This window comes from Polypterus senegalus, chromosome 9 (genome assembly GCF_016835505.1).
Source record: "Polypterus senegalus isolate Bchr_013 chromosome 9, ASM1683550v1, whole genome shotgun sequence".
Classification (NCBI taxonomy): Eukaryota; Metazoa; Chordata; class Cladistia; order Polypteriformes; family Polypteridae; genus Polypterus; species Polypterus senegalus.
In genome coordinates, this window is record NC_053162.1 from 172,673,730 (window position 1) to 172,686,469 (window position 12,740).

The following is a 12,740-nucleotide window of genomic DNA, read 5'->3' on the forward strand; positions in this document are numbered from 1 at the left end:
GGGACAAAGAATAGTAGAAAATAGGTACTGATAGGAAAGTCTGAATATATATAGTCTTAAAAGCTTACGAAAAAAATTAGAGATGACAAGGATGAATGTCCCAGGGCAGCGTTTGATTTAGCAATTGATGTTCATGATGCTTTTCTGACGACCAGTGACATCTTTGTGACTTCTTCATCCGTTCTTTTTCCTCCTTCCTTCCTTACGTCCCTACATCCTTACTTTCTTCTTCTGACGTTTCTTTCAAAATGAGGCATATTTATTATGAAATGTCATGCGGTGCTTTCACAACACATGCACCTGATTGGCTGGCTGTCAATATGATGGATGAATTTTGCTCAAACTCTTCCCAGATAATAACGTTCTTTGATTTTGCCTCATGTCCTCCTTTCCAATGCCGTAAACCAAATTGTTGTCCCAGATGTCCAATCCGTAAAGTAATCAATAGCCTGAGGAATGGCTCAGTCTTCCTTTTCCAGGCTGTAATACCATTTTAACACTATGCTGTGAACAACTGTTATAAAAGTGAGGTGTAAGGGAAGACGACGTGCTTTGATTTGTTCTGAATGTACTGTAGTTTATCTGCTGTCTTATCTTGACCAAAATATAATGGAAAATTAAACCAAAATGTACAGATTTTATACACCATAACATGCGGTAAGCGACTTTGCAGGTCACAAACAGATTAAGAGACCCTGAACTGAGCCTGCATTAGGGCATGCAGTGAGAGTCCTTTTGACATCACGACCCGCTGGTGGTCCACAGATCTGTTCAGGATCGTTTTCTGTCAGGAGCCTCTCACAGATCTAAATACATTAAAGGTTCTTTTTGGGTCCTTTGTGTGGATGGGTGGTCTTTTGGGAACCAAAAATGGTTTCCCTATGGCATCGCTTTGAAGAACCACTCGGGCACTTTGAATTTTAAGAGTGTGGTAGCCTTCACTTAGCCGGTCGGAGGCGGTGGGTGGCGTGCCCTCCCATGAAGATGGTCGTCTAATATGACATACCCAACGAGTGGGATTGTCACTGGCTACTAGGAAATCAGACAGTCGTTAGATGGAGGGATGGGCTGCACACCCAGAAAGAGCAGACTTGTTGAAGTGAGTAATGGGGGGCTACAGAAAGACTTGGAGTGAGAGAGAGAGTGAGACATATTAGGAGTTCACTTGGGCCAAATAAGGTAAGCGCGCGATAATTGCAGAACACGGCTGGCTGGACGACAATGAATTGGCCGCTGCTGTCTCACACTCCAGTGCACCTTCAAAGTGGGATACGGACCACCATACACACAAAGAAGAAGAAGAAGAAGAAGAGGACCACTTGAATGTCTTTCAGAGAGGACTCGTGGCTACTTCTGTTGGAAACAAAACACACACCGACAACATCCAAAAAGCACATCTTGTGTTTCATGTTTCTTTTTATGTTACTGTTACACCTTGTTAGTTAGTGTCTATTATAATAGATTAGCGTTATATTAAGAACTAGTCATCCCCCATGGCTCCCCCCGCATAGCAGTGAAACAGGACAAAGTTTTAAAATCAATCAGCTTTATTTGGTATTCCGTTCTGAATGAGCTTTGCCAAGGCTGGGGTGCAGGCGCCTGCTCTAGTGGGTGAGGTCAATAAACAAACGGGCATCGCTAACTAAGAGCAGGCAAAACATGGCGAGAGGCACAGCGACTCGTGTGAGTGAGGAGGGCCCTGCCCGGCTGCCCACTCCTGACATCACGCTGCCCCCCCTCCTCTCGCCCGCAGCCTCTCTCTCGGATTAGCGCGATTAAATCACTCCTGCAAGTGAACTATGATACTTAGCGATAAGAGAAGTCGCAAAATCAACCGGAATGTTCAAACAAATTATACAAAAAAAAAAACCCGATCTAAATCCATTAAGTAGTTCTCTTGTGAAGAGCGGACAGACAGACGCTGGATTTTATACGTATAGAGATGATAGGCCTTTCATTTTCATTCCTGGAATGAACCTCCTCAGGATCCACGTAGTTTATTTGTGTAAAAGATGAATCCAGCCAAGTCAAGTGACTTTACTGGCACACCAGTCAGACAGCGGCACAAAAGAGCAACGCAACAAATCCATAAGTGGGGGACACGTGCAGGACAGGGACAGAGCTAAAGTGAACTGTATATACTCTATTCTGTTATACTCTACTCCACTATACTATAATGTACTCTACTATACTGTATTATACCACACGATACTCTACTATACTATACTCTGCCATGCTGTATCATACTACACTATACTATACTCCATGTTACTATACTGTACTCTACTCCAGTGTTTCCCAGCCTCGGTCCTGTGCCCCCCATGGCTGTTGGTTATTGTTCCCACCAGTTTCAATTTTTAATTGGACTCCTGGGCTAATTAAGTGATGTGTTATTTCCCAAGTTTTGTGTTTTTTGGGAACAATATAGAAATTAGAAAACTAAGTTTGGTTAAAAAAAAAAATAAATATATATATATATATATATATATATATATATTGTGGAACCTGGCCCGGACACAGACAGATGGACATCGTTAGTTAACCCAACACACGTGTTTATTTACAATATTTACAGTTTGCGCACTCCCCAGTGCCTCTTGCACCATTCCCCCAAATGTCCAGACCTCACAGTCCTTTGTGCCTTCCCCCTGGCCGCCTCCAGTCCTCTCTCCAGCTCCGTCTCTCTTCCACCCGACTTCTGCTCCTGACTGAAGGGAGGCGGCCAATTAAATAGGAACCCGGATGGGCTCCAGGCGCTGCCCGGGATTCCTCCGCAGACACACCCCAGTGTGGCAGAAGTGCCGGCTGTGCACCTGGAAGCCCTCCGGGTGTCCCCTGTCTTCTTCCCCCCAGCACTTCCTGGTGTGATGGAAGTGCTGGGCTCCAGAGTTGTTCAGGTACCGGGACACCGCCTGGCGGTGGCCACGGTCCCTACAGGGCTGGGCTTCCAAGCCCTCTACCTGTGGCCCCCAACGTTACCAGGGCGGTCGCCCCCTCGCGTTCTGGAGGAGGTACAAGCCCTCCTCCGGTCCTCCTGGGTGTCCCGGCTGGGCTCCAGCCCCAGCCAGATGCCACAATATATATATATATATATATATATATATATATTAAAATGTGCCAAGCAGTTAAATTGGAATAATGTATGGTTTTTCTTTTTAACAATATTTTCATCTTGATTTTCATTCTATGTTTCCGTGTGTTCTAATTGTTTACTGAATCCATTAGTTACTAATTGGTGGGTCTGATACTAAAGTAGTTGCACCCTTGGATTATTCTGTGTTGTTTGCCAGCGTGTGTCTGCGCTGCTCATTTTTAATTGTCATTAATAAGATACAACAAAGGGGAAAATATAATGAAATCAACAAAAGAGAGTTAAGCATTTAAATATATAGCATAAGCAGAAGTATTTCTAAATGTCTTTCTAAAATTTCTAAATGTAAAAGTCACGCTGCTGTGCTTTTCTGAATGTAGAATACAAGATAAATAATCCCAGCTAATTAAATGAGATCAGCATTATCATCTGTTGTCACTGATTAGGAATCTGATTGGAACAAAAACCTGCAGACACAGTGGCCCCCGGGGACAGAGTTTAGGAAACACTGGATTACTAAACTACACTGTACTCTACTCTACCACACTGTACTCTACTATACTGTACTCTACTACTACTCTACTACACTGTACTGTACTCTACTATACTGTACTGTACTCTACTACACTCTACTGTACTGTACTCTACCACACTACACTCTACTGTACTGTACTCTACTACACTGTACTGTACTCTACTACACTACACTCTACTATACTGTACTGTACTCTACTACACTACACTCTACTGTACTGTACTCTACTATACTGTACTGTACTCTACCACACTGTACTGTACTCTACTACACTACACTCTACTGTACTGTACTCTATTACACTGTACTGTACTCTACTACACTACACTCTACTGTACTGTACTCTACTATACTGTACTATACTCTACTGTACTCTCTGTACTCTACTACACTGTACTGTACTCTACTACACTACACTCTACTACACTCTACTATACTCTACTATACTGTACTGTGCTCTACTACACTACACTCTACTACACTGTACTCTACTATACTATAGGTGACACACACTTAAAGTGTGGTCACACAAAAATAATGCTATAATAATAATAATAATAATATATAATAGTAATAACAGAAATAATAATAGTTAATAGTTTGTTAGGATTATTGTGTTCCTTACCTCCCACATTTTCCATATATAAATATATACAGTAATATATATATATATATATATATATATATATATATATATATATATATATATATATATATATATATATATATATATATATGATACAGTACTTGCCAATTAATACATGGAGTTCACCCTTTGCTTCCCGCCCCTGAGGTGAGGCCTCTGATGTTGCTCCATGGCGGCTGGTTGGCTTCATGGCTATATATATATATAAACTACTGACATTTCCCCCAATTCCACATACAAATAATGCATTTAATTGGTGAAAATGGCAACTTCTCAAAATAACAAAAAATATGCAGTCTTTTCAGGCCTTGAATAATGCATAGAAATCAAGATCATATTTAATTTTAAAGAACACTATATTAATGTTTGAACTTGGGAAGAATTCAGAAAAAGATGAAATAACCCGGACATTTTATCCCAGCTTTCAAGCATCTTGGCATGATCTCTGCCAGTCTTGACACACACACACACACAAGACAGACAGACAGAAACACACACACACACACACAGACTTACACATCATCTCACTCTGTCACCCCCATCACATTCATGTCTTCTCTCACCACATCCATAAACCTTCACTTAGGCCTTCCTCTTTTCCTCTTCTCTGGCAGTTACATCTTCATCATCCTTCTCTCAATATACCCAGCATCTCTCCTCTGCACATGTCCAAACCAATGCAATCTCGCCTCTCTGTCTTTGTCTCCAAACCGTCCCACCTGAGCGGACCCTCTAATGTCCTCGTTCCTAATCCTGTCCATCCTCGTCACACCCAATGCACATCTTAGCATCTTTAACTCTGCCACCTCCAGCTCTGTCTCCTGTGCCAGCATCTCCATTCCATATAACACAGGTGGTCTCACTGCTGTCCTGTAGACCCTTCACTCTTTCCTCTTGCCGTCTGTCATAAGTCACTCCTGACACTCTTCTTCCTTCGCCCAGCCTGCACTCTCTTCCTCACCTCTCCTCCCCACTCCCCCCTTATTCTGTACTGCTGATCCCACCCAGCTGTACCCCCAGCGACCCCCAATTCCTTCCTCTCCCTCACACACCTCTATTCATGTAGACATGGACGGGCTCTCAAAGACAAGATTAGATCAGGAGAAAAAGAAAAAAGGTTGAGAAACTCTGCTGTAAACAGATGAATAAATAGATAAGTGAATAAAGAAATAGTAATAATATGAAGGAGATAGTAATAAATAGATAATGAAAACAACTGAAATTAAAAACACATCAGTAACACATGCACTGCATATAAATAAACAGCTAGGAGTAGTTCTGAGGGTGTTGGGGGGCACAGAGTTCAGGTTCCGGACAGCCGAGGGGTACAAGCTGTTGCAATACCTGGCAGGACTCATCTGGAATGCCACACAGCTTTCTGCCAGATGGCAGTGGGACAAAAAGACCATGGGAGAGCTGGGAGTGGTCCTATAGGCGGAGCAGACACATCGCTTTATAAAGATGTCTTTAATGGAGGACAGAGTGGTCCTGATGATCTGCTCTGCCGTGTGCACTGCCCATCATAGGACCTTACGGTCAGAGACCCCGAAGCTTCTAAACCAGGCAGTGTTGCAGCTGGTCAGAACGCCCTTGGTGGTAATCAGGACCATCTTACCAGCATCATAGGCCCCCGGGCAAAGTAATGGACTGGGGTCCCTGTTTTGATAGTAAAACAGAAACATACGTAGGCATCCAAAACATTGTGGGCCCCTATGCTCCTGGTGCCCCCTGACCAGTGCTCATACGTTAAGATGGTCCTGGCTGGTACTACTGTAGATAGAAGATAGATAGATAAATAGATAGATAGATAGATACTTTATTAATCCCAAGGGGAAATTCACAAGAAGGTGGTGAGAATGGGAGGGGGGCGGGAGTATTTCAAGGAAGTGGAGACACTCTGTTGTTAGAGACTCTTAATCTCAGGGTCCCACGCTGGGCAGTTGAGTTCTTTTAGGGCAGCGTGGCACTGTGGTTAAGGCTGTGGATTTCAAATGCTGAAGTTGTGGGTTCAAATCCCGCCACTGACCCAGTGTGACCCTGAGTATGTCACTTCACCCGCCCGTGTTCCAATTGGAAAAAGAAATGTAACTCATTGTATCTCAAACCTTGTAAGTCACTTTGGATAAAGGCGTTGGCCAAATAAATAAACGTAAATGATTTAAAATTGTTCGTTTTCCTTCGTTACTATGCGCCCGTCTGTGCACGCATGCGCTTTTGCACTCCCGTTGCGCCGCCGCTGAATCGATTCGTCTGATCCACTGAAGAGAGTCGATCAAAAAAAGATCGAATCATTGGCGAGGCCCCAAATCACGTCATGCTCGGGGGTTTGTGCCCTGCCGCTCACAGCAGTCTCGACTGAGATGCCTCCCCTCTCCGAATGCGTCTTTCACGAGTTTAGTTTGCAGACCGCATGTGTAACTCGCAAAGATGTCTGCATAATTTACAGACCACTTTAACGGCGCTGTATTCCAGCACGAATGTTGTGCTAATTTGAAATGTGACCACCTTTCACAGAGGGGGTTTCTGCGCCCAGCCCTGACACCGCGAGCGGATGGCGGAGTTGAGCTAATCGCCTTTTCTGGCGGTACTCGTCGAGTTTGCGGCGTTTCTGCAGTCGGTAAGGCGTCGGACTCGCTTTTTATTCCGCTGTACCGTAGGCGCGAGACACGCGGTAGGGCTTGCCTCATCAGATTTAGTTTTCTTGGTGAAAAACGTGTTAAATGTGTTTTGATTTGCCATTAATGGCGTTTCGAAAATTCACTAAAATTTATTATGGAGCGAATGTGACCAACCAAAGTGAGTCGGAAGCATTGACAGCAAACCGCTAAACGAGGAAGCCTAAAATAACACCGAAAGCGGGAGTTCGCGAAAACTTTTCAAAAGATGTCACCTACTAGTCATCCATCCTTTATCCAACTTGCAATATTCTAACTACAGGGTCACGGGGTCTGCTGGAGCCAATCCCGTCCAACATAGGGCGCAAGGTAGGAAACAAACCCCGGGCAAGCTGCCAGCCCACGCACACACCAAACACACACTAGGGACAATTTAGGATTGCCAATGCACCTAACCTGCCTGTCTTTGGAGACTCGGGAAGCGAACCCAGGTCTCCTTTCTGCGAGACAGCAGCTGCGCCACCGTGCCGCCCCCTACTAGTCACGTTATATAATACAAACCATTTTAAAATATTTGCAATTTTTATCCCAACCTGTACCTTCAACTCTATTTCTCGGCTTCCTCGTGTATCCGAACCTCTCTTGTCCGGCGCTCATCTGTCCAGCTTCTCAAACTCTGTCCGGGTCGCGATCTGTCCGATTTTACACGCGCGGTCTTTGAAGGCGACTGTCAGCGCGCCTCCTACGCCTTCACTTCAAATGGTGTGTCTCAGAGTCCGTCTTCCTCTTTCGATCGCATCGCCAAAGACAGACTGAGCAATCACATTGCTCTCTCATACACACGCACTTACACACACGCGGACATGAGCGTTTTATGATTTAGTTGACGTGCTTTCTGTTTTCACGAAATCTTGATGCACCGTCTGATAATTAAACAGATGCAAAATAATGTCTCATAATTTAAGGTGGGCCAGCTTCGCCCCTGAGATCAAGAAGTCCATTCACGTGATGAACTTCGGCAGTGACCCGCTAGAATGTAACGCTTGTGCCAGCGCAGTCCACACTTTGAACTGCGTGTTCACTCTCTGGTCACTAGAGGGCACGCGTGAATCGTGTCGTGGGAAGCTGCGGCTCGTTGCTTCTTTTCCAAGCTGACACCGAGGTGTGTGCGTGTTTGTGTGAGTGGGGGGACTGGGATTGCTGGTGCAGTTGGTAAGAAAATGACTTTGCAGTGAATTATATTAGTTGTTTCTTTGAATTCTTTTCAGTGTGGACTGGCTGTGCAAACACAAAAAGACCTTTTTTTGTTACGCGGCTGCCACCCCCGCTCTTCTGTGTCTCATAGGTCTCTCAGGGCTGGCAGGCATTTAATGTCTTAAGTAACTAAATAAATAATAGTAATAATAAATTCAATCATCAACCCCCGTCTCTTTCGTTCTTGGTTGCAGATCATCGCACCATGGAGGATGCCGGAGTTCTACCAGCGCTTCCAGGGCCGCAAGGACCTCATGGAGTACGCAAAGGTACGACATTGCATTTGGTGCCTCTCAGCTGCATGATGGTGCTTGTTATTTATGGCGCTATATCCACACACGAACGAACACACATCAAATCCAAGCCAAATGACCACTATGCTGTCCCACAAGGCGCTATATTATTTGGTTTGCTTTTCCGCTTGGAGTACAGGTAAGCGAAGTGACTTGCTCAGGGTCACACAGGCTTTGAATTGCAGAGCATTAACCACCATGCCACCCTGCCTGCCCATGTATAATAAACTGTTATTATATACAGTGGAAGAGTGGGCACGATTGGGTTTGGGGGCACCAATGGACGGCGTGCTGAGAGCATAGAGGGTGCTATAATGCCCCGTTGATAAATTCGGGGGACTCACTAATCCCACTGCCAGCCCTGCCTCTTCACTTTGAGTTGTTCCCTTGTCTGCTTGAAGGGCGCTGTATAAAATGAAGACTTTATTTTAATATTTTTTCTCGTATCTTTGGTTCCCTATGAAGTGTAATAGTTTAGGGAAATGGTAAACAGATATCAAAAATACTATAAATAGAAAGCGCTATATTTAATAGATCAATCTAAAGAGTACATGCGGTAGACAGATGACCTAAAAGGCACTATATAATTTCCATTTGGCTATTTGGCTGATGCCTTTCTCCAAGGCGACTTACATCATCTGAGAAATACAATTGGTATTTTTTTTCAATTATGAACACGCAGATGAACTGACTTATTCAGGGTCAGTAGTGGCATCTGAACCCACAATCTAAGGGTATGAAGTACACCAAACGGGATATGAAAGTCACTATATAAGATAGATCAAAAATGAACTGTATGACAGAGACATCCACAAGGTACTGAATAATAGATAGGCACTATAAATAATAATTCTATAAATCTAAGAGGTACTGCATTATATATAGATATCAAATAGGCATGAAGGACACCATAAATGATAGACAGACATGTCTGATATGCAAACAAAAAAGAACTGCAGATTACATAGAAATCCAAGACACTATATAAGATGTGTAAGGTATTGTACTGAGTTGTAACCTGGTCTACCTGGACCATTTGGGGCATCCAAAGTGTCTTCACCAGGTTCTCGATTTACGTAATGATGTGATCTTTATCATGGTGGGCAAGACGCATTTTCAAGTGTGGCGCACAAGTACGAGCTGGGATCGCACCATGAGTGTGTTACAGTAAGTGGAGATGAGGCTCATACCGTCATCTGTCGATAGGGGCGCTGCGGGCCAGCGGTGGACGAGCTCTGCGGCCGTGTGCAGCAGCCAAGGGCGGCTTCACTCGCGGGCCTGAGGGGCTGATGGACGACTGGACTATATAGAGATGTCGTTTGAGGCCCCCATTAACCTGCCGGGGTTTCTATTACATTTCTACTGGTTCATTGAGCGTTTTAATATTTAATGGAGCCTTTTATACCATCCCACTAGTTGTACCGTATACAACCTTATCTATGTGTCACATTATAGGGTGCCTTTCATATCCATCTATAGCATGTAGTGTCTATTGAGAGGATATATAATCTATCTTACCTAACACATGTGCCATCTGCTACTGTATATAGTGCCTTTCACAGCAATTCAGCTGTATTTCTATCATATAGTGCCTTTCACATATCTATCTATCTATCTATCTATTATACAGTGCCTTTCACATCTATCTATCTATCTATCTATCTATCTATCTATCTATCTATTATATAGTGCCTTTCACATCTATCTATCTATCTATCTATCTATCTATCTATCTATCTATCTATCTATTATATAGTGCCTTTCACATATCTATCTATCTATCTATCTATCTATCTATCTATCTATCTATCTATCTATCTATCTATCTATCTATTATATAGTGCCTTTCACATATCTATCTATCTATCTATCTATCTATCTATCTATCTATCTATCTATCTATTATATAGTGCCTTTCACATCTATCTATCTATCTATCTATCTATCTATCTATCTATCTATCTATCTATCTATCTATCTATTACTTGGTGCCTTTCTTATCTATCTATCTATCTATCTATCTATCTATCTATCTATCTAGTGTCTTTTTTGTCCTTCTTATCCCCCTTTCATCAGTTGTATAGTGCCTTTCACACCACTTAGTTTAATTTATTTCATCTTGCACACGTTGGAGCTGCAGTTCTTCATCAAGAGCACTGACATTTTCAGATGGGGTCTTCTTTTTAGTACCCCTCAGATCCTTTGAGGTTTTTTTCTCTCATTTCACCTGCACTCGTTTCCCCAGCCATCACATGTTGGACGCCTCATTTCCTTTTTCCCTGATAATTATTGGGGTCTCTGATTACTGTGTGCTGGCCAGTTGACATATCATAGAACATACGCCCCCCCACCCCACCTCCCCCGTCTCGGAGTGGGCCGGAGTCACCAGGTGGACAGGCGGGCGGGTGGGCAGATTGTTTCCTCTCCTTTCACTCTGATATTGTGCCGCAGATTATGCAGGACCATTTAAGACATGTTGCAATCACAGTGCCCCCCGCTGAGGCACTGGACAGCTCTGCTCTGCTCTTTTCTTTTCTTTTGCGTTTTTTTTCTTTAACCCCCCCCCACCCACACCCCCTATTCCTGCCCCCCACATCTCTGCTTTGACACTTTTTCTGCTTTCTTTCATTTCATTTCATATCATAAGAATCAAATAAAAGACAACAGCCAACGGCTGGGAATGGAGGGCAACTGGACTTGGGGTGAGTGGGGGGTGGGGGCTTCTGATGGACCTGTTTGAGAAATGTGCCATAGAATAGCAAGGCAGACAAACTGATAAAGTGCCTTTCGTGATCAGCATCTTCCCACATCTAGTACGATGTTCATCTAAATGAGCAGAGTAGTGAGACCACTGGCCTCCTTAAGATGGGGGCTACAGGCCAGAGGCTCAAGGTCTGGCCACTGAGTGACCTCTGAGGCCTGACAAAAAACTAATGAGCCGAGAGGCCAAAAAAAAAGGAAAAGAAAAAGAAAAGTCTGCCGGCAGGTGTGTTTAGGGAAGAAGAACCAGTGGAGGCCCCCTGTTAACCCCCACCAGCTTAATGAGTTTACAGGAACACGTCAGGTCAAAGTGCCAGTGGGCACCTCCTGGGTCAGCAAAGGGTCAGAGCGCCGTACCCTACTGTTCAGTCCCTATGACCATTGATAGTGCACCTTTCATAGCTCTCTGTGATATATAGTGCCTTACACAGCCATCTGTTCATTATATACTGCCTTTCATATCAATAGATAGGCAAATGTGAAAGACAACACAGTATATAGATAGATAGATAGATATGTGAAAGGCACTATATAATAGGTAGATAGATAGATATATGAAAGGCACTATATAATAGAAAGATATATGAAAGGCACTATATAATAGATAGATAGATATGTGAAAGGCACTATATAATAGGTAGATAGATAGATGGATATATGAAAGGCACTATATAATAGATAAATGTGAATGGCCTTTTAAAATGGATAGATGTGAAAGGTGCTATATGATAGTGCTATATAGTATTATATATCACCTTTCACATATCTATCTATCTATCTATCTATCTATCTATCTATCTATCTATCTATCTATCTATCTATCTATCTATCTATCTATCTATCTATCTATCTATTATATAGTGCCTTTCACATCCATGTATCTTTCTATCATGTAATGCCTTTCCTATTATTATACAGGTTCTTCCACATCTGTCTGTCTCTAGCTCTCTTCCTGTTATATAGCGCCTTTTCAGAGTCACAGAGAACTCCCAACCTGATGGCACTTCCACCACCTTCCCCCCGGGCTCTGCTCTTCCTGCTATCTTCTCCAGAGTCCTTGGGTTTTCCTTCCAGGTTTTCTGTGTTCCTCCTTTATCACCAAGTGACCCTCCATGGCTGTGTGTTTGCGAGGGTCCACTGGAGATCCAGCATTGGCTCCTGTCTTGCACCTGAAGCTGTCAAGGTGGTCTCTGAGTCCCTTCCACCATGAAATTGATTACGCAAGTTTGGGAATGTTATGGTAGGCATACTGAACATCAGGACTGATTAGTGGCATTCTGTTCAGCCAATAGGCTTTGGAAGGCATTAAGCCTGAAAGGCGCTATATAAATTAAGATTCATTTGTGACATTCTCTTCACTTAGGAGAGTTTAAGAGAAAGTCAACTGCTAACGGCGTAAAGTACATTGATGACTGGTTAGTGGACATGAAAGGCACTATATGGAGTGCCGATTGGCTAATGATGGGCTTTTGTCTCAAACACTTTGCCATCAAAGGTGCCAAATAAAATAAAGGTGGGTACAGGGTGCTCTGCTCACTGAAAGCAG

General features: G+C 43.4%; 1 protein-coding gene across 3 annotated transcripts in view; it reads left to right on the top strand.

Moving 5' to 3' along the window:
* The window catches only part of ass1 (argininosuccinate synthase 1), a 147,730-nt gene that overhangs the window by 23,686 nt on the left and 111,304 nt on the right, over nucleotides 1–12,740 (top strand). For all 3 annotated transcript variants that reach the window (XM_039764262.1, XM_039764260.1, XM_039764263.1), the window contains one exon: nucleotides 8,336–8,410. In XM_039764262.1, coding sequence (XP_039620196.1) covers nucleotides 8,336–8,410 — 75 coding nt within the window. The remainder of the gene's footprint in view (nucleotides 1–8,335; nucleotides 8,411–12,740) is intronic.